Here is a 22,044-nt window from a genome sequence, read left to right on the forward strand (position 1 = left end):
ATTTAGTCATTCATATATTTATTCATTTATTTGATTTTTCATTTATTCATTATTTAAGTTAAGGTAATTGAGAGTTATAGTGAGTTAGTTAGTTTGATGATTGGTTAGTCGGTTTATTGGTTAGTTGGTCAGCCAGTTAGTTTTTTATTAACTCATTTATTCATTAAATACATTCATTCATTGATTTATTCATTCATTTATTCGTTCGAACATATATTTACTTGCGAGTTACAGTTTGCAGCTTGGTTATTTTTTGTTTAGTCGGTTTTTCATTCATTAATTCATAGGCTGATTCATTTATTCATTCATTTTCATTAATGTGTTATTCATTTGTTAATTCATTTACTTATGAATTAATTCATTTATTAATTTGAGCTACTTGGGAGTTAGAATTAGCTGGTTCGTTAGTTAGTTCTTTATCATTCATTTACCTATGTTACTCGCGAGTGGGTAGGTTACTTATAGTTGATTATTTGGTTATTTATATAGTCTGTAGGTTAGTTATTTAGTCCAAGAAGGCAGGATTTCCTTTGAACAGAATGCAGAAAAAATCGTATCAATTGTAGAATTGCTGCTCTTGGTTTTGTATATTGATTCCAAACGATGATCTTTATATTAATGATCTTGTATAATGTATAACTAATTTGAAATTGTTATGATATACCCTAAAAACTTAATATTTGTTCTAATTGATCCTGGAAGATATGTATGACTCTGTTTCAAAAATTTAATATAATAATTATATTGAAGAAAACAAAGTAATGTAAAAATCGTGTATAAATCTTGAATATATGTCCCATTTTTGCCTTCAGAGATTCAATAACTCCTTATGAAAACTTTTCGCACCTGCAAAAGTCAGTTTTGATTTTCCTTCATCATGAATAGAGTTCATTAGTGATAACTACAAAGTAGAAGAATTCCACAGGGCTCGTCCACAGAACAAAAGCACGATACTTAACCTCAAAAGCAAAATAACGAACTGAACCTAATCAACTAACACTAATTTTCCATCAGTACGTACCCAGATGAAACCCAAATAGAGCAATTTCAATGAGTAAAAATCCCCGAGCAACCATAAAGTTTTCATTCCATCGGTATCGAGAGCCGTCCTCGACGTTCGTACGGCCATAGAGAATCAACCATAGAGCCTCAAATCCACCTCGTCCGACCATCGAATAATGCAGCGATTGCGAGAACATCCGGGAAAACGGGTTTAATCGACGGAAAATCACCCCAATGGCTCCGCAGTGCTCAGCGGAAGGGGTGGAGAATGAAAAGCACAATTGTTTACAATGGGGCTTTCACCGCTCTGAAATTTCAAGACCACGGAGTTTGGAATAATAGACGTTTCTGTGCCTAATTAGATAGATAGTTTTTTTTGTTGGAGGGGTATTTTGCGGTTCGCGATTTCTGTTGTTGGAATGATAATGGGATGAAACGTGTTCGGTTTTAATGAAGGTTCAGAGGTTCTTTATTGATGGAATAAGAAAGAAAACGATGGAATGGATAAGTTTGTGGAGTATTATCTTAGCGTCTTTTCAATAATGTCTGACTGGCTTTGTGTAACAGAAATGCAGAGGAAAAGTTGACCTTTTAAACATTTCCTCTGGGATATTATACAGGGTGCAAATTTGAAAAAACAAAGCAAAGGAACAAAATGACTGCCAATGAAAGTGGCAAGGAGAATTTTGTTAGCAAACGCTGCAGAAAATTCTGTTGGATTAATGAATGAATTTGATATTCTGTTGACTTTGTGCAGTGCTACCTGAAATAATTGTTATTTTACCATTGAAAAACATTGTTATGGTTTTCCAATAGACAAAATACAATTTGAATTGGTTCTATTGGCAACAACGTGCATTATTTTTTTAATTTCTCATGTCATGTGTTCAGTAGGTTAGGTTAGGTTCAGTAGGTTAGGTTAGGTTCAGTAGGTTAGGTTAGGTTCAGTAGGTCAGGTTGGGTTAGGTTCAGTAGTTTTTTCCATTGAATCAGGGAAGTTGTGATATTGTTTCATCTAAATTTGTGGTCATTTGAAAATACTGAGAAAAATTTTTAGGATAATTCACTGACCCTTCATCGTATTGTTAACAGATTTGAAAGTGTTATTTATTCATTTATTTATTCACTTATTCATTTTTCTGTTATTTTTCTTCATTCATTTATTCATTCAACCATTCATTAATTAATTCATCATTTATTTAGTCATTCATATATTCATTCATTCGTCCGTTCATTTATTCATTTATTTGATTATTCATTCATTCATTATCACTTCAGTTATGGTACTTGAGAGTTACAGTTAGTTAGTTAGTTTGATGGTTAGTTAGTTGGTTTCTTGGTTAGTTAGTCAGCCAGTTTTTTCATTAATTATATTCCATTAATCATTAATTAATTCATTCATTAATTTATTCGTTCAATCATATATTCACTTGCGAGTTAAAATTAGTAGGTTGGTAATTTTTGGTAAGTTAGTTTTTCATTCATTTATTAATTTATAGGTTGATTCATTTATTTCATTAATTTACTTAAGAATTCATTCATGAGAGTAATTTTAGAAGAAGCAGCTGATTATTCATCGTATTGTTAACAAATTTGAAAGAGTTAACGGCTCAATAGGTACATGGTTTTGTTGATTGCGATGTTGTCGTTTATGTTGTGATCGTAACTTTTCTCCTTGTACCCCATACTTTCTATTTTTGTACCGTCTTTTATTTAGGAGAAAGTTAGTTGTATTGTATCGAAAGTGTGGAAACAGTGGAATATTGTCTGAATGTTTTTGATCTGTTGTGTTTCATATCCATAATTGGAATTTTCGAAATTTTCGAGGTGTGAACAGGGAGTTCCGCTGTCCACATCAGTTATTCAGAAATTCCCGAGTTTCTTGAAGAGTATATACAACTTTCATCATCCGAACTGCGTCCAATTAAAAATGGCGGCCGAGCTACGAGTAATCCCCATCCGCGCTTCTTAAACTCCCACCCGTTTTCGCAGCAAAGAAGGCTCTTAATCTGGCCCTTCGTTTCCCTAATTTTCACGATTCCGAAAGTCCCGTCCTAAATTTCAACGGATACCGGAAACGCCGCCAGCCAGGCTCAACAGGTTCTTGGGGTTGTTGACACAGAAAACAGCATTAGGAAAGGGAGTAGCTGCACCTGGGGCGGGGACACGGGGACCAGGGCGCCCCGCTGACTGGCAGAGATGTATGAGCTTCCATGAAGTAGAGGATTGTTTACAAACAAGTCGGCTTTGAGAACTAAGAGGCTGGATTTCGGAAAAATCCTGAGAATTCGGGAATTTCGGCGACGCGTGGCAACATCGCATTTTCAAGTTTTATTTTTGTCCTGAAATGATCGAATTTAAAGTACACGTGGCAACGTTGCATTTTTAGGTGGAAGTGCTGTCAGCTCTCAAAATATGGGAGAGGCTTTTGTCCAACAGTGGACAGCATAAGCTAATGGTGATGATATTCTGTCAGTGTTGTCTTCTGGTGAATTTTCTCTAGTCTAGTGTCTAGTGTCAGTGGAATGTTATACAGGGTGCGTCAACATAGCTTCATTTTTTTTCTTCAAGAAAGTTTGCTGATTATGCAGGAAATTTCTAAACGTGACTTTAATTCTTGGAGAAAGCTTGTGTGAGTTTCTTCTGGAAGTCGTATCCTGTGGTTCTTTTCTATTGGGTTTTTTGAAATCTCGTGTTTATGTGAACCGTCCAAAAATCCTAGAAGATTTGAAGACCAACATCCAAGAGGAAATTGTCAACCTTACGCCTGGCATGGTCATAATGCTGTCAAGTCTTACAAATGTCAGGAATTGGTTTAGTCAGTGTATTAAGAATGGAGGAAGTCATCGGCCTGGTTTGATCTTCGAAAACTAAGTAAAACAAAACTTTACGTATGTGCCTATATCATTCTATGATGCATACAATATCAGTTTTATTAATTTTTGGAAAAAGAAATATATGCTACTGCATTCTATGTCTATATCTTTCAGAAATTGTTGCTTAAGAATTTTGAGATAGTGATTTACATTATCCAGCAGTTGATTTGTTGATAACATATCTTTCAAAGGACATTAGGAAAGCTATTATACAAGGAAAAAGCTATCATCGCAACGAAGAACTAGTTCATCAATAACAACATTCCATAAAATACAGAAGGAATAAAAGTGTATCGAAAAATGTTTCAAATAGTAATTTTCAAAAAAACCAAAGAACATTTATCTCTACCTAAAAAAAACTGCAATAAATAAAAACAATAAAAAATTTTTTGAACAAACATATTAACTGTTGGTTGAAATCAATAATTTTCATATTTGGCCTCGACTAAGTCGTTAAGCTGACGAACAAAGTTCGCCTTCCCCACAATTCCAACCGAAATCGGTAAATACCCCGATTCAGTGCAGCCAACTGTACGTGATCGTCATAACGTCCGCCAACTGGCGAAAACTTCTCGGCGAAAGAGAAAAAAATTGAACCCACACAATCTAATCATATCGTTAATCCCTCCCAAGACAAATCGGTCGCGTGCTTTGGAAAACTTTCGCCTAATCGCCAAGAACTTTATCCAATTAAAAATGGCGGACGAAAATTACTCTGCTCTGTGGATCTTGGTATATCTACATGGAGACCACAATTTCTTTCGTACATCTCCCATTGTATGTCTTCACTTTTCTATGGTTTTCTGGAGAAGCTAACGATTTATATTTGTTTCGATTTAGTGATCGATGTCATCTTGTTGGTATTACTCATTGCAATCTTCAGGCTTTCACCAACTTCTTCACACTCAGCTAATGTGTCTTACAGCTTGAGTTAATTGTCGAAATGTTTTTCAGGAAATAGAAGACGTATTTCCACAATACAGAAGGAGATTCCAAGAGCTGCCCTCTAGCCTTTCCTTCAACTTTGTTCGATACCTTGTTTTCCATTAATCTGACTTCCCACGTTGCAGTATCCTTTGCAGGCCCATAAATTCCAATTGAAAATACCCTCCTTCTTAATTATGCACGATAGATTGAAACAACATCACCAGCTGTTGAACACATCGTTAATATCCTTTAGTCAATAATTTCTCATCGACATCTTCTTGTTGTACGTCACTGATGTAAGCGTATCAGAGACTCGTGTTGACATAACCTAATAAGGATAATCATCGGAGTTAAGATAATCAACGTTATTGTTGGTACAACACAACTAACAACTAACTTTCTGACAACAATTAGAAACTCTCTAAACTGAATCGACGGTTATAACAATAGAGATTGGCAGCTCATTAACATGGCTGGCGGCGATCATAGAAATCACTGAGGGGTTGTCATTTGAACTACCAAGTATCATATCTACTTATCACCATCTAGACTTAATTAGAGTTATGTTTAAAATAATATTATTGAATAAGGATTCCTCCTTGAGTTTTTCAAATTAGCTCTGTAACACTTAGAATAACGAGTAGGAGAAAAATCCTCCATTCTTCTTCCTCTAAGTGACTACCAAAACATCGTAAACTGTCACGAATTCCATAGTACCTCCAATTCGCCACATTTCTTAGACTGCTGTACATTCCTACCTGATTTATATTTCACGAGTTGCTCCATTTATGTCCCGAAATGCATGGTTGGCAAGAGCTTATTTGTCTTCAACGTGATAATGGAAGTTTTAATGAAATTTGTAGATGGCGCGGCGTCTGAGCCAGACATCGTCGTCGTATGCGAAGAGCTCAGCCAAAAGTTACTGTGTATTTCTTCGATCCCTTGAAAACTCGATTCTTAGAGTGGAGTTATTATTGCTCGTTTCGTCTTCAGGTTGTTCACTTCGGCTGAATTTCGAACTTTTTCAATTGGCAACAGTTGTTTGTTTTTTTTTTCTATGGTTCGGGAAATATGCGGGTTATTTTTATAGTTTGCGTTCGGGGAGGTATAATAAAGTTTAGTTCCTGTTGTATGATTTAGTTGAATTCATAACGGGTATATATTTAGAGTATAGTATGTTCAGAATACATAGTACATTGTGTATGTAGTAGGAAAAGCGATACTTTTTAGACGACAATGTGAATTGTTTGCCTATGCTAGCAAACGTTGTGTTCGGCAATATGCTTTCAACACAAGGTAACAGGCCATTTGGAAAGTCCCCTGTCTACCAAAGTAAAACATATTTTTCTGGCAAAATTCGATTTTATTATTCAACGTAGTTGCCTTCGAGAGGGATACAGCGATTATAGCGATCTTCCAACTTTTCAATACCATTTTAGTAGTACGATTTGTCTTTCGCTTCAAAATAGGCCTCAGTTTCGGCGATTCCTACTTCATTGGCGCTAAATTTCTTTCCAGCGAGCATTCTTTTGAGGTCTGAGAACAGGAAAAAGTGCTGGGGGCTAGATCTAGAGAATACGGTGGATGCAGAAGCAATTCGAAGCCCAATTCTTGCAATTTTGCCATTGTTTTCATTGATTTGTGACACGGCGCATTGTCTTGATGAAACATCACCTTTTTTTCTTCAAATGGGGCCGTTTTTTAACGATTTCTTGCTTCAAATGATCCAATAACGCTAATAACAATCTCTGTTGATGGTCTGGCCCTTTTGGAGGTTATCAAAGAATATTATACCTTGCACATCCCAGAAAAGTGATGCCATAACCTTTCCAGCTGACTGTTGTGTTTTTCCTCGCTTTGGATTCGGTTCATCGTGTGCAGTCCACTCAGCTGACTGTCGATTGGACTCCGGAGTGAAATTATGGAGCCATGTTTCAACCATTGTCACATATCGACGCAAAAATTCGGGTTTATTGCACTTAAACAGCTTCAAACACTGCTCAGAATCATTAACACATTGTTGCTTTCATTATTGCCAAGAAAAGAAGATACGAAGTTAAAAGCATCCACATTATATTATTTCTATACACCGTTCATAAATCATCGTCTGTATTTGGTTCAAAATTGTTTCACTCGATTAAAGACGAATCAATACTCTGTCAATTGACCTTATTCGACGTTAACACAATCGACGCAAAGACTAACTCGATCAACTCAACCTCCATCTGCTCCCATGGCAATATCCTCATCTAATAACTCTTCTTCTCGCGAATTCCCGATCAAACTCTGTGATTGAAGAACAAATCCTCTCGTATTCCTCGCTGACGCCACCTCTCGTTTATTTTCTATGGTTTGCAGCGCTCCTCATCCGAACCCGTGTCGCCACCTGCACCGAAAATTAATTCAATTATCTCACATCGTACTCAAATAAACTGGAAGTTTTGACAACTGGGATCCTTCTCACGCCTCTGCTTCTCTCTCGTTCGAATTTACTCGGTATTTGAACAGGTAGGACTATCTCATTGTTCTCAAGTGTTGGCGAATGCTCAAAATACTCGTGTAATACGATTTAATGTGCACTTCTATTCGAATTAATTTCGTTCGGTGCGCTCCCGCGCTTTTGCAAGTTGTTAACACGGTTTTCGAGCAGTCTTGTATTTCGGGGACCACGGTATAAACTTGTGATGGCTGAGAGATCAGCGGAAAACACTTCAAATGATTCCGGTGTTGGTTTCTACAATTAACGCAACTTATGTTGGCACAACTGTTCATCAGTGAGGATGAATGTCAAAGTGACGTTTGTAAACGTCAGGTGAAGGTTATCCGAATGACGTTCAGTGTTGCCAACAAGAGATATCGGTCATAGAGTAAAACCTTTCTTCTTTTGTGTATTTTCACATCTCAAATGAATCCCTTTGCAATTCAATTAAGCCTCCCCTTTCCAAAGGACAGGGTAAAACCGACACTTTGCTTTTATCCAAGGCTCTCGCTATGTCTCCTCGTGAAAACAACATGGAATGACCGTTCAATTTAGTTCTCTGTTCGAATATTACAGACAAGTGTGTCGGGTGCTTTTCTTATAATTGCCAGGACACTCAAAGAGTGAAATAACCACGTCTGATGTTGGTTTGTAATGAAACGGAAGTGCAACACTCACACGGAAACCTTTGAGAAGTTAGAGCCCCATAGGAAGTTGTTAATGGAGTGCTACAGTACTTATTTTATTTTTATGATGGTCATCGTTGTTGGAACTGAGTCGTGAAAGGGAAATTTGAAGGAATTTATTTGAAGTTTCGTTGATGTATTATTTAGTTCAGGAAATTGCACTGTTCGAATTGCTTGTATGTTTCTGATGGATAAGGTAATATGTAAGGCTCGATTGGCTAGAAAGCAAAGCTCAAAACTGCTTAGCAATTCCTTAGGAGATCGTCTAACATATTGGCAAATCTGATGTTCATTGAAGCCTTGGAGAATTCTGAACTGGATTATCGCGAAAATTCCTTCATGGGAATATTGTACCTCTTTATTGATTGATTCGATCACGTAGATGACGAAAATGCTTGCAGTTGGGCAATTAGTCCATTACTCGGAGAACTATAGGTATAAATCTGAAATTTTCAAAAAAAAATTCACAATATTCTCGAAGCTGTTACTTCTTCTGGACATTAGCTACGCCTTTGAAACCTCACTATGTTTTAGATCACAGATTGATCTATGAAGAACATTTTCATTTGAGAGGTATATGACAAATATTTACAGAGATATAACGATTCTTGGATAAAAATTAAATTTTCACTGATTTTTCCTAAATTTCGAGTTCAAATTTCCTCAAAACTGTGAGGTCTACGAAAAATCAGTGAGCAGTGTCAGAATTGACGACCCCTAATTAGCCGAATTTCAAACTCGTCCGAAAATTTAATATCGAAAAATTATACTCAAATAAAAAAAAATGTTTCCGAATATTTAAAAGTTGCTACATTGGAATTTTATACCGTTCAATCTATTGATTCGATCACAAAGATTACGAAAATGTCTGCATGGTGGTGGAAACATTCGAAACTTAGCCTCCCTAACATTTTCCAGTACATTCCATAGAAAAAAAAAAGGCGCATCGTTGAATATACTCGAAAATAGATTTTCAAACATAACAAATCGAAATATCGACATTTATATCGTGTAACCGATACTTGCTGAAGCTGATTTCGTCCAATCTGATGCAAGCTGATGCGTCAGTCAGTCTGTCGCTATACAACATCGAAAACTCATTTTCTCCTGTCAACGGTTGATTTTTTCACCGCATACATTTCAAATCCGCTTTCATGACGCTTCCACGAATAACGTTCTGCATTATTCAGTGCGATATCGAAATGAAAACACTCTTCTTCTTCCGCACCGGCTCTGTGGTTGGCTTACATCTAGTGGAAACCGCATTCAATCTTTCATTTTCCATCGTGATTTGTAATGAATGTAGTATCGGGCTTTTTCGTTTTTAATTTCCCGTCTGTCGACCATCAGTCAGGTCAATTAGGACGGCCAATGCAGCCAACCTACTGGTCATACTTTTTGCTCGGTATCCATAATGCCCCTGGCTGGAAAAACGGTTTGGTTTTTCAACGTTGGATCAGTGTATTCATTTCATTTTTCGCCCTCTGCAGGTTGTTTCATTTCAAACTACTCCTATCACATAAAGCAAACTTTCTGTCCAAGTTACACGTTAACATTTTATCGGTATTTTTATGCCAGTACTCGAAGCACTTAGGTTTTATTTAGATTCGGTTTTTAAATTGCTAAGGTTTTATTTTCATCAACAGTAGCAGCACAAGTCTTCTGAACATACTTATGATATTCCTAAGGTGTCTGGTGTCTGGGCCCATAACCTGTTATTATTCTCTTTTAAATAACAGCTACATAGTTTTTATTTTATTATATTGGTTGGTTGGTTGATTGGATATTCCAATCCATTCCTGGGATTTATGTCAATAGCACTGTTTGCTGTTATTTTGTTCAAAACTTTTTGTTCCTTCTGAAAAAACGACTTCAACGCTAGATAATTTCTAATTTGAAGCTACAAAGTCAATAGGAATTCATCAAGCCAAGTAGCTTGACATTTCAACCAACTACTTGACTTTAAAATCAAGCTCGTGAAAAATTACATACTTGAGCTTGACTTAACTTGATTTTAGATATTCATTGCTTGACTTGATATCAAGCTACTTGATATTACTTGAGCTTGATATGCACGCGTCGCGCGGCATATATTTCTGCAATCTAGTGCGCGCTTAGACTAAATAAGGAGATTCCTCGAGCGCCGAGAGACTGAAGCATTCGCCAGTATTCTCACATTTCTATGAAATCTATTGGTAGATTTTGGTTGTTTCAGAAATATCTTTTCAAACTTGGCCAAAATGACCAAGGATTTTTATCAGGCCAGCATCTTCAGCTCCTGTTGAAAGACAATTTTCCAGAGCTGATCTTACAGTTACAAAAACCCGCAAGAGGTTAGATGACAAATCTATAAGATGCCTCATGTGTCTTAGATCCTGGATGGAAAATTATGAAAACAAAGTCTGGAGGTTTCTCAATATTAAGAAACTTTATTTTTCATTTTGTTATAAGTTAAGTGATTCAATTTATGTTTTTATTTCAAAAAAGTTTATATGTACAATGACTTTGATAAATAAAAGTGTTTTTTGCAAGGTTCCTTCTCTTTTCTCAATTTTTTTTATTGGTTTGACCCTACACAATGAAACTGCTAAAAATCAAGTATACTTGATATGATTCAAGTACTTGATAAATGAATACTTGACTTGATTTCAAGTCCATCTCAAGCTAAGTAGCTTAAAAATCAAGCCAAGCCGTGAATCCCTAGCTGTCAATGATAAATAGTTCCAATTGATCAATTTTAGTTCAAATCAACCACTCCAAGTGTTGCCAACTGCAAAAATCATATTAGCAAACTACTTTCCACGATCGATGTCATGAAACATCAAACGACATAGAACATAAAAGAGTTCCTCAGTCTCGAAGGGAATTTCATAGAGACAGATAATGGAATTGGCCGTTAACTGACCCTTCAGGGCATCAACAAGCTTGCCAACCGACCTAATCGAAAACAGGGGGCTACCAATTCATCCGAAATCATCATCCGTTTCAGCCCTAGGATGATCGCATCAATAAAACAAACTGGTTTATCCCTGTAACTGTCAGTGTTACCACACGAACAAAGTTCAGAAGCCGCCTAATGAATCCCAATTAAAGTCAGTTCCTCCTGACCCTGTGCCGACTCGTTAGAGGAAATAGAGTTGGTTGATAAGAAGATAACGCAGGAATTGCTAGGCATAAACAACTTGCCTGGATGCTGACTGGGATTTGGAGTTTTGGCGGTGTATGAAATATGAATCTTATAAGTTATAGATAGCTGGGTGTTTGAAGTGGGGAATTTCGTCTTGAATGTTAGATTTGTTGTTGATTTAGGGTCTGAGAGAGTTTCAAATTGCATATTAACAAAAAAAATGAACGACAAGGTTTGAAAACGGTACACTTACTGGTTTCATACGACTGCAAATAGAATTTTCTTTAGGTATTATATACCAACTGACAAAGAAACTGCAACACCCAGAAGGAGCTGTTATAATTTTTTTTTTTTTAAACATAGATAGTATAGCAAGGAGTAAATGATTGAATTTGGAGGCAAAATCGTGGAGGTTTCTTCATGTAAACAATTTTTGTTACTTGAATATTATAGTCATTTTTTGCAAGTCTTTTGAATTTTACAACAAATCAGCTGTTCGAGGAGATCCAAAGTCGATGTTAAGTTGTTGTCAAAATGCCTAGAGCACGTGTACGCGGAATTTATCGCCAACTAATTGAATTTGAAAGAGGTCGAATTATTGGTCTACGGAAGGCGGAGTTGTCATTTCGAGAAATCGCTAACCGTACGAACAGAAATCCAACTACTGTTATGAGATGTTGTCAAGCGTGATTTGATAATGCCCAAAATCGAAGAAGAGTAGGCACCGGACGTCGAAGGGGCACAAATGAAGTTCAAGATCGACATCTAAGACTTATGGCCATTAGAGTCCGATTAGGGACAACTCGATCTTTGGCTGATGAGTGGTTAGGAGAACTAGGCCATCCTCTAACTGTCCGAATGGTTTACCGACGGATAATGTCTTTTGGATTGCAGCATTATCTACCCCATTATGTGTTACCTCTGACGGTTGAGCATTGTCGGCAACGATTACAGTGGTGCAGAGAACGTCAACATTGGAATGTGGAATGGCATCAGGTCGTCATTTCTGATAAATCTCGATTCTCCTTGGGTGCACATGATGGTCGAAGAAGGGTTAGACGACGTCGAGGAGAAAGACGTGAACCTCAGTTTGATGTTGAGCGTCATGTACACCGGACAATAGGCGTTATGGTATGGGGTGCTATTGCACATGCAAGTAGGTCACCTTTAGTCTTTAATCGAGGTACTATGACAGCGCTGCGTTACCTTCAAAAAATAGTGAAGCCAAATGTTCTCCCTTACCTTAACCGGTTCGAGAATTCAATATTTCAGCAAAATAATGCCCGACCTCATGTTGCCAGAGTTAGTTTAAACATTTACGAAGCAACCCATGTGAATCTTTTGCCATGGCCACCACGATCCCCTGATTTTTCGCCCGTAGAGCATGTTTGGGATAGGAACTAGATACTTGAATTTTTCAGGGTAGATTCGGTTCTCGAATGCTGAAGTTAATCAAAGGCATAATCCAACTAGGGATTCCGTAAATATGACCATTACTTTTAGATTTGGGAACTACAAATTAACAATTTCATCTACATCAAATATAATATTTATGTAGTCGATTTGTGGATTCATGAGAATATACCAATCAACCATAAAATTCGTATATTTCAATTTAATATCATATAAATAAACAAAATAATCATCAAAAGAAGTCAGTCGTTAATAATCTATTTCTCTCATACGCCAATTATATGTATAGTCATTCAACCAACTTGTTGGTTGATAGGGGGTCAATTAATATTATATATTTTCATTTACTTCTTGAAAAAAAAATGTTTTCATTGGTGTCATAAACAGATCATTCATGAAAATTGACCAAAACTATTATGCAGATGCTGCAGCTGTTAATCCTGGATTTGGATATTTCGAATCGTATGTTCGGCCAACAATAATAATTATGCGTCTATACATAAATTGGTCATTAATATACGTCACCGACAATCAATTTCGTCTCTGCTAAATGAAATAAATAGTCAGCCAGCTAACAAGTATTTCAAATTTTCAATCACCATTCCAATAATACCATTTTGGCCTAATCCCTCGAAATAAACATCGATTTGACATCGGAAAAGTGCCCACATTTGGATAAATATCAATATAAGTGTGGATACGACAGCCTATAACATTTATGTGTTGATAAATAAACTGCTCGTTAATAGAAGTCGTTAACAATCAATTTCTCTGTATTGAACACACTCGTTAAAACAAGCTCGACATGAACTGGTTTTGTAGAAAATTGGTAATGTCATTGCATTCGGTGAAGTGAGGTTTTGCCGCTGATAGGGTTGATATTCGAAGTTCTATGAATATTTTAATGATCAACCATAGCATATACAAACCTGCATCTCAACAGAAGTTTCTAGTTCATTTTTTCTTGAACCCTTCGTCTTTTTTTTACAATTATTTTTTGCATTGCAACTTGATTCCCAGAAACGTGACTGTCAGTTATTTTTTTTTAATATTGGAAAAAGAATTTATTCAGAACACCCTGTGTAGCGAATGATTGACAAACGAGAATGTTAACAACCACTACCAAGATTTTTCCTCATCTTTTATGAACATTCCTTCTTTTTATTGCATATTCTAGGTGATCTAATATATGGAACTAAAGCTGTTCCAAAATGAAAGATTCCTTGAATAATTTCAAGAAAAAAATTCCTATATCTAAACATGGAACCACCAACTCTTTGTTTTCGAGATAAATAAGGGTCTTAAAGTTTGATTTTCTTCAAGTTTTTTCTCATAGCGTTGTTCCTGCACAAAATATTCAACTTGAATTTGGCGTATATATTTCAATTTGAAGTTTTCATCATGTGCTAATTTTTAATCTATAAGGGTGATATTTTTTCAGAACAGTGCCCAGTCCTTACCCCGAGAACTTTTTTTTAAATGGATAACTAGTAGTTTAGAAGAATGTGAAAAGAAACTTTGGTTCAGTACTACATTTTTTAGTTTTGTCGTATCTGCTACCGATTTGGAGAAAAAAAATTCAAACACTTCTCTAGTAATCCTCAGTAACATCCAAATTATCATTAAGTTCCAGTTAGTATGTAGTGAAGAATAAATTTATTTAGTTCTGGTACTTATTTAACCAATCTGTAGTGGAGATCAATGAAGATTCGATATACTGGTATAATCATCACAAAAAAGTAGGACTATAAGAAACACCCTGTACCTCGAAAACAAAGCGGTTACGGGCCCATGTTCATAAATCTTTTTTTGTAAAAATCATCCAAGGAACCTCTCATTTTCCTTTGTAACTCAAATTCAGAAACACCCTGTTACAGTGTGTCCAGAATTTCAAATACAGTATTTGTAATTTCTTCATCTGAGTATGTTGATAAAGTTGCTGAAGAACACCTAAAACTATGGCTTGTATAACTTGAGCCGATCATAGTTCATTTTCAATAGTATATCAGAATATATTAGAAACACCCTGTTCTTTTGTAGCTCCAATTTAGGAACAGCCTGTAGTATCATATGTTAGATCGCCTAGAATATGCAGATTTTACTCGAAAACAGTTTTACCATATTCAATAATAAAAGTAGGTATCAGCAAGAACCACGATTCTAACTTAATGAATTTCAATTAAAGTCCAAAATAAATTCTTAAATTCCCGTTGTTACGAGGTCATTAACATTGAGTTCGTTTGTATAGAATAAAATAGCAATTTAACCAGGTTTTGTTTTAATGAGGCCAACGATTTTTTAATCAATATTTCAACCTTCGAGTTGACTGAAAAAAATTTTACAAAGATCAATATTTTACTCGAAAAAAATTCTTAACGTAAAATCAGCACCAGACACTGAAATACCAAAAATCCAGGCAACCAGATTCGAAAAATCCCATAAAATCGAAACAAAAAAAAGTTTCCGGGTAAATTACCCGCACATCCAACTTACTCGATGGTCCCCACAAGTGAAAGCACCGCCTAAAATCCGAACCAAGGCACCCCGCGACCGGCCACTCAACAAAACAAGCCTCCGCGTAAAGTTCAGAGGGTCGCGTCCCAGGCCACGAAAACACGTTGTCAAGTTTCCCGGATGGCGCGATATGGTCCCGTTTTCCCGACGAGGCAGAGAGCACTGGCCTGCCAGGCCGGGACCTACGGGGAAGGCGCATGGGCTGCCAGAACCGGTGAATCCTAGATGCCGAGAATTTACTTCTCACCTGCCGGAATGTCACACATATGGAGAAATGATCGCGCGTTGATCTCCTGAAGGTTTGGCGGGGTGGCTAGACTTTGTTTTTACTCGTATGGAGTCAATTCGAGTAGATTAATTCACCTCGTTTCTCATTTGGATAAAGATGAGATCAGACGAGGATTTTGTGATGATTGAAATGATTCGAAGAGATTCGGGTGATACTCTACACTCTACAGGTAATAATTTACTTCGTTTTACGAAATTACACGTTTGAAGACTGGATTATCATAAATTTAGATGATGGTGGATAATTTACCACTTCTCTAATTTACTTCGACGTATTTCCATATAGAAAAGGAATCTCCTATGTAGGTTAGGGGTTGCGAGACTGCGTTTTTACTCGTATGGAGTCAATTCGAGTAAATTAATTCACCTCGTTTCTCATTTGGATAAATATGAGATCAGATGAGGATGTTGTGATGACTGAAATTAATCGAAAAGATTCGGGTGATACTCTACTGGTAATAATTTACTTCGCTTTACGAAATTACTCGTTTGTAGACTGGATTATCATGAATTTAGATGATGGTGGAAAATTTACCGCTTCTCTAATTTACTTCGGCGTATTTCAATATTGAAAAGGAATCTTTTAGGTTTGGGGTGACGAGACTTTATTTTAACTCGTATAGAGTAAATTCGAGTAAATTAATTCACCTCGTTTCTCATTTGGATAAAGATAAGATCAGACGAGGATGTTGTGATAACTGAAATTTTTCGAAAAGATTCGGGTGATACTCTACAGGTAATAATGTACTTCGCTTTAAGAAATTACTTGTTTGAAGCCTGGATTATCATGGATTCAGATGATGGTGGATAATTTACCACTCTAATTTACTTCGGCGTATTTCAATATGGAAAAGTGATCTTCTAGGTTTGGGGGTGGCTAGACATTGTTTTTACTCGAACGGAGTAAATACGAGTAATTAAAGTTGCCTGATTTATCATTTGGATGAAGCCAAATGGAGATGTTGTGATGTTTGGAATTATTCGATGTGATTCGGGTGACACTTTACAGGTAAAAATTTACTTTTCATTCGGAAATTACTCGTTTGATGTCCGGGTTATTACGGAATATGCTATGGAAAGTCGATAAACTTGTTAAAAGGACATCAAGAGAAGAAAAACCCCGAACTTGTAGAAGCAGCAAGATCTGTTGAAGTAGTCTTGTCAGATTTTTCAATATGGTATTCCTTGGGAATTGTTAAGTAGGCTGTAATGAAGAAGATCAATATGGTTGCAAATCTGGAGGACTGCTTTGTAGCCAATCGATTTTTAGAATAATATGACACAAACTAATGGTTATCAGAATTTTTTTTTGTGACAAAGAAAGATGCTTTAAAAGTGAATATAAACCCAATAATCACCGAAAATTTGGTCTCATCAAACTCGAACGAAGCTTATATAGACATCTGGATGAAATATTATCATCCCAGACACAGCTGTCACCAGTTTATTCGATTCCAAAGCCATATTGTTCCAGTTGGAAGAACAATTACCGAAGACTTGCACCAGGTGAAACTATCAATATTCGAAATGATGCCGCCATAAAACCTGTGTGGAAGCCTTCCTCTAATTAATCAATCCCTAGGCTTATGCCTGGATGACAGCCATCCCGATTTCCACTGTCGCCAACTGTTTGGCAATAAAATAAGCCTTCAAACTGCTCCTCACCCAGTTTAACAACCGAACGGGACAGTTTTGTGTCTGAACGTTTGACAGTCGACGTGTTTCCGCAATTTGTACACAGGCACTTCCGGCGGAAACTCATCCCTGACGGGATCCTCCATAAATTGCAGATAATCTAACGCCACATTTGTCCACGTAATACAGGAGGATATACGTTGTCCAGGATGATGGATTGAACGTTGGCCAAAACATGCAGGTAAAATGCATGACAAGAAAAATGTACGTTTTTGGGATGATTAACGATAGGTGACAGGTTTCAGTGTAATTCTTCCGATATATCATCAGGTTATCCTGAGAAAATTGATCTGGAAGGGGGTATGGACACAGTAGGAAAGCCTACACAGCAGTCTACTGGTTCTCACACTTTTATCTCCAAATGACTCCAGTGACTCACAAAATATGTACAGATGGTTCAATTTCGATGTGTATTGATGGTATCTCCAAGACTATAGAAGTTGGAGAAAAACAGATGGACAATTTCGAGCTCTCTGCTGAAGAAACGAAAGAATCTGAAAACCACATGTCCATAGTTCCTTCCATTTTCCAAATCATCATAACTTCTTATTCTTTCGACTTGATATAACTCAAAAACTGATATTTTCAACAGCTACAAAGCTGCATCTTTCTTAGTATCAAACTATTTGACTCAAATATTTAATTAAAAAAATTACATAAAATATTACAATTCTCAACTCAACAAAGACTGTCTGTTTCCTTCCCTTGGCGAAGTTCTGTTGTTGTTACTTTTGGGGAAATAAAACATTGATTGTCTTCCAATAAGTTCGTCAGCATCTTTTACAGTTTCAGGTGGTATCTGATGCAAAGTTTCAGGTAGGAATAGCGAAGCCAAAAATCCAATTAATGAAAATACTGCAAGTATCACGTATGGAAAACCTTTGCCATAATCAGTTGCCTAAAAAAATCGAAGATGTAGACAGTTTTCACATTAGCAAATATTAAGTTCTCTTCAAAAGGAAAGATGACGATATTAGAAGTAAAGTAGAGAACTACAGTTTACTTATAGACGGCACCAGCTGTACCTGAAATGTCTTCCTAATTGACAGATCTGTCTTCAACTTCAATCTTACCAAATAAACGAAGAAGGGGCAAGCTAAAGATGCCAAACATCCAACAGTATAATTCAAAGCAACACCAGTCTGCCTCAAAGCAGTAGGATACATTTCCATGGTTCCAACATTCATAGAATATTGTATCAGCCCCAGGAACATTTTAAGAATGAAGAGTATAACTCCCACAATGGATTCAGTATCTCTCGCTGAAAACTAAAATTAGTACCTACACTTTTAAGTAAACTCTCATTGTTTAAAACTCACCAGTTACAAAATACACCATGGCGATGTTCATCGATAGAACTACAAAAAAACTGACAAATCTAGACCATTTTCTTCCAATGTTATCACATAAGTATTTTCCAAATAGTTGACCCGGTATCTCTCCTATTGCCTGCCAAAAATAATTCATGAAAGGATTACCTCCTAGGTTGTTCAGGTTCAAGTACATAAGCACGTAAAGTATCATATGAGAAGACCTACAAATCAAGAATAAGAATATGTAAATTCTATGACGCAATCTCGGACCATAGAATTTGTACGTACCCTTGTATCAGGAGAAAAATGGTCACTTTGGCCAATCTAGGAGTGGAGAAGAGACTCATGATACCATAAGTCTTCTCAATTTCAGGTTCTAATGATTTCAGCAGTTTGAACATTCCTTTAGGTATTTTTCTACCATTGACCATAGCGATCTTTACTAATTCTTTGATACATCTGTCTGTTTTACCTCTATTCAACAGCCATCTGGGAGATTCTATCATAAACCTTGAAAAATCAGTATGTCTTAAATAACTTTTAATAAAATACGTTAATGTAAAATCATCAAATTATCTGACAAATGTTAGCGAAACTTTCTCCAGGCTATATTAAGAAAGGAAATTTTCAAATTCTACTCACGTATACAAAAATAGATAAGCTATCAGAGGAACAGTGATAATGAGAGAAAAAGTCACCCAATCTTTAACCAACCAAAAAATAAGTGGCATTATACCATATCCTAACGAGTAGAATATCTGATTGATTATAGCTATAGTGGAAGTTTTCTCAGGTTCAGATATTTCCATCAGTATGACCTCGGGAGCCTGGTAAACGGAGTTTGATGGAAGGTTCCCAATGAGAAAGAGGATCATCAAAAGCCAATAGCTGGACGTGTACAGATCCAATATTCTGCCGATCAGGACGCTCAAGGTCGAAAAGAGGAATATTGGCCTTCTACCCAGCCTGAAATGAACACGATACATCGTTTTAAATATTGTAGGAAACTTCAAGAGGAGGTGAGAGTTTCCTCTTGAATAAAAAGTTGGTATAGATCCTTATTCCAAAGGTATTAACCCACTAACTGGCTTATCTAAAAATATATTTATTCGATTTTTTTCACTTTATTTGGAACATTTAGTGAGAAACTTTCTACTCTTGTGTTCTTCGGTTATAATCCTACTTATATGTACTTACGTATCTCCAAGTTGACCAAAAACGAAAGAACCAAGGACATCACCAATGGTGAGAAAAGTAAAAGCATCAGTTACATAACTAGATTTGTCACATACCCAGTCGTGTTGGGAGGTGAGTGTCTTTTCAAACCAAGTTGTGTCATATTCCCAGCCATACTGACAACCTAAAAATAAAAAAGGACTGAAGTAAGATCAATATTGATGTAGGTTACGGACGCATAGCGCTTCAACCCTTGCTGCTACAACCCCCACCCCCAATTTTTGAATAGGGAAGATGGGGTGAGTGATACCTCAATTTAAAGGTATTTTTATACTGATTTCAGCACAGTAATTGTTTTTTCATTTTATGCATTAGTTCTCGAAATATTCATGCGTTAGTTAGTTAGGAAGGAAGCCACAGTCATAGTTGTTTTGAAGCTCAAAATGTCGATTTTTCACAAAACACTACAAGTGCCATGAAAACAACACTTCATATTCAAATACTTAGTTAAGAATATTTCGAGAACTAATGCATAAAATGAAAAAACAATTACTGTGCTGAAATCAGTATAAAAATACCTTTCAAATGAGGTATCACTCACCCCATCTTCCTTATTCAAAATTTGGGGGTGAGGGTTGTAGTAGCAAGGGTTGAAGCGCTATGCGTCCGTAACCTACATCTTAAGTTGTCCCCCTCGAAACAGAAATCGACCTGTCCGAGCATTTCTATCGAAAAACTTTATTTCGTCTGTAATCTCGTCTGTTTCGTTTTCAAATGGCCACCCTGTATATTAATAAATCAGTGACTAAATCAAAGTTCTAAGGTCTAAATCAAAAGAAGAAAGTAAAATCGAAAAATAATGCACAGGATCGACATTATTATCATTTCGAATTGTATCGTTCTTATTGGAAAACCCTTTATGAGGATCACTTTGACAACTCTGCTCACTGCAACATCTTTAAAACTTACCTAAGATACTTCTACTTCCATTGGTTGAGTACATCTCACATTTGCTAAATTCAATGTTACCAATCGAATCATTTTTCCTGCAAAAGATAATAATAATAATAATAATAATAACTCTTTATTTAGTGAAAAATAATAATAATAATAATCGATTTTTTCTGTAAAAATTTTGTTTCGCTTTTCTTTATTTAGTTTAAGGCACTTTATAATAATTCCACTTACTCTAACTCTAACTATAAAACTCACCAAGGTATGGTTAATAATTTCCACTCTTCAACAGAAACATTTGGAGTCCTCCCAGGCACTTTACACCAATGATCAGGTACTGCCAAGGATATATTAATGCTGTAGTATATTGCAGTAACTATAGCTGGATAAATACAGTTGAACAACACATTGAATCTTCTCTGGTATCTGCCTTCATTGCCTACAGTCTCCAAAAAGTAATCGAAATCATATTTCTCATTTTTCACAGACATTTCAAATATTCCAAATCACAAAAAAAATAGTATCGAGTCGAATTCAACTACAAAAATTCATTATAATTCAAGAAGAATCCAGTTACTAATGAAATAATGCATAAATAAATTTCATCTGATTATTATAAAACTGTGAAAACCATTCAGGATCTTAGCAACGGATCAGGATATTCATTGGCGTACCAAAAAAATTTACACGCACTTATCTCCCAAAAATCCCGACACGTGTTGGATGTAGTAGTTTTCGAGTTATGGGTCACAATGTCTCAAAATCGCTGTTTCGAAGTATACCGCAGTCTATTTTGACTACCGACGATTTCAATTTCTACGCTATCTTCCTCTTTTTGTTATCAGAGATTCTCATCCAATTTGTGTACTTATCAAATAGTACGTATTCATTTAGAACAATAAGATCTACCACTTCAGAACTGCGAGCTGTCTATGCTAGTGGAATTTTTCTTTTTTTTTGGAGGACTATCAGATATATTTGATATTTGAGCGTTTGTTATGATATTGCACTTCTCGGAATTCCCTTTCGTTAGTCTTTTCTAAAAGAAGTTTACTTTTGTTTCAATAAGGACTTTTTTTGACAAGATCAATCAAAATTTATTGCATTCTACAGGGTGATTCACTGGGATGGCCTATTAGACGTTTATGGAAAACTAATCATAATTTTGAACTAAAAATTTGCATATTGGGCTTTGAGACAATGATCTTTCTCACTAAAATATTTTCAGATCTCTACAACTTCCGGTTATACCGGAAACAGGCTACTGTTTCCTTATTTCAAATGGCGCACTCAGTATATTATTGCATCATCAGATATCTTTTTTGACGACAATTTCGACAATATGCCATACCTTGGGTAAAAACTCAATTGGTCAGGTTTTCTTGAGTCTCCCATTGGGTTGGTCCTTTTTTGCAGCACTTTAGGTGATCCTGTGAAATAAGTGATAAAACTGCAAGGTCTTCATCACTAGCTAGTATATCTGTGTCATCAACAAAAGTACCTGTATGGTTCGTTCAGTTGTGTGCAGATTTACAGTTGATAAAAAGTATAATAGAGGGCCCAGTACAGCCCCCTGTGGCACACCTGCTCTAAT

General features: G+C 36.2%; 2 protein-coding genes across 3 annotated transcripts in view; both read right to left on the reverse strand.

Moving 5' to 3' along the window:
- LOC123683473 overlaps window positions 1–15,319 on the reverse strand; it is an 85,582-nt gene extending 70,263 nt beyond the window's left edge. The window contains exon 1 of the mRNA XM_045622542.1: window positions 15,004–15,319. The gene's annotated coding sequence lies outside the window, so the exon portion shown is untranslated. The remainder of the gene's footprint in view (window positions 1–15,003) is intronic.
- A 2,313-nt stretch (window positions 15,320–17,632) lies between these two features.
- LOC123683467 (beta-alanine transporter) lies at window positions 17,633–21,272 on the reverse strand. 2 transcript variants are annotated; one of them, XM_045622532.1, is made up of 8 exons: window positions 20,709–21,271; window positions 20,466–20,542; window positions 19,518–19,680; window positions 18,963–19,286; window positions 18,609–18,830; window positions 18,327–18,541; window positions 18,081–18,268; window positions 17,633–17,905 (listed from the first exon to the last, which is right to left on the reverse strand). In XM_045622532.1, the coding sequence occupies exons 1-8, from the start codon at window positions 20,939–20,941 to the stop codon at window positions 17,681–17,683; spliced, it is 1,647 nt and encodes a 548-aa protein (XP_045478488.1). In that variant the 5' UTR covers window positions 20,942–21,271; the 3' UTR covers window positions 17,633–17,680. The 2 variants fall into 2 exon arrangements, with proteins under 2 accessions (XP_045478488.1, XP_045478489.1); XM_045622533.1 differs by lacking the exon at window positions 17,633–17,905 and having other exon boundaries at window positions 18,122–18,275; window positions 20,709–21,272.
- Between the last annotated feature and the right edge of the window lie 772 nt (window positions 21,273–22,044).

The sequence above is a fragment of the Harmonia axyridis genome, chromosome 6 (assembly GCF_914767665.1).
Source record: "Harmonia axyridis chromosome 6, icHarAxyr1.1, whole genome shotgun sequence".
In the NCBI taxonomy this organism is placed as follows: Eukaryota; Metazoa; Arthropoda; class Insecta; order Coleoptera; family Coccinellidae; genus Harmonia; species Harmonia axyridis.

What these genes read in the sequence shown, in the direction of transcription:
- LOC123683467 (XM_045622532.1), bottom strand. Translation starts at nt 20,941, where the DNA reads ATGTCTGTGAAAAATGAGAAATATGATTTCGATTACTTTTTGGAGACT. An exon ending in AAATTATTAACCATACCTTG is followed by an intron (nt 20,543 to 20,708) that starts GTGAGTTTTATA and finishes TATCTTTTGCAG; the next exon opens with GAAAAATGATTCGATTGGTA. An exon ending in GCTTATCTATTTTTGTATAC is followed by an intron (nt 18,831 to 18,962) that starts GTGAGTAGAATT and finishes TGATTTTTCAAG; the next exon opens with GTTTATGATAGAATCTCCCA.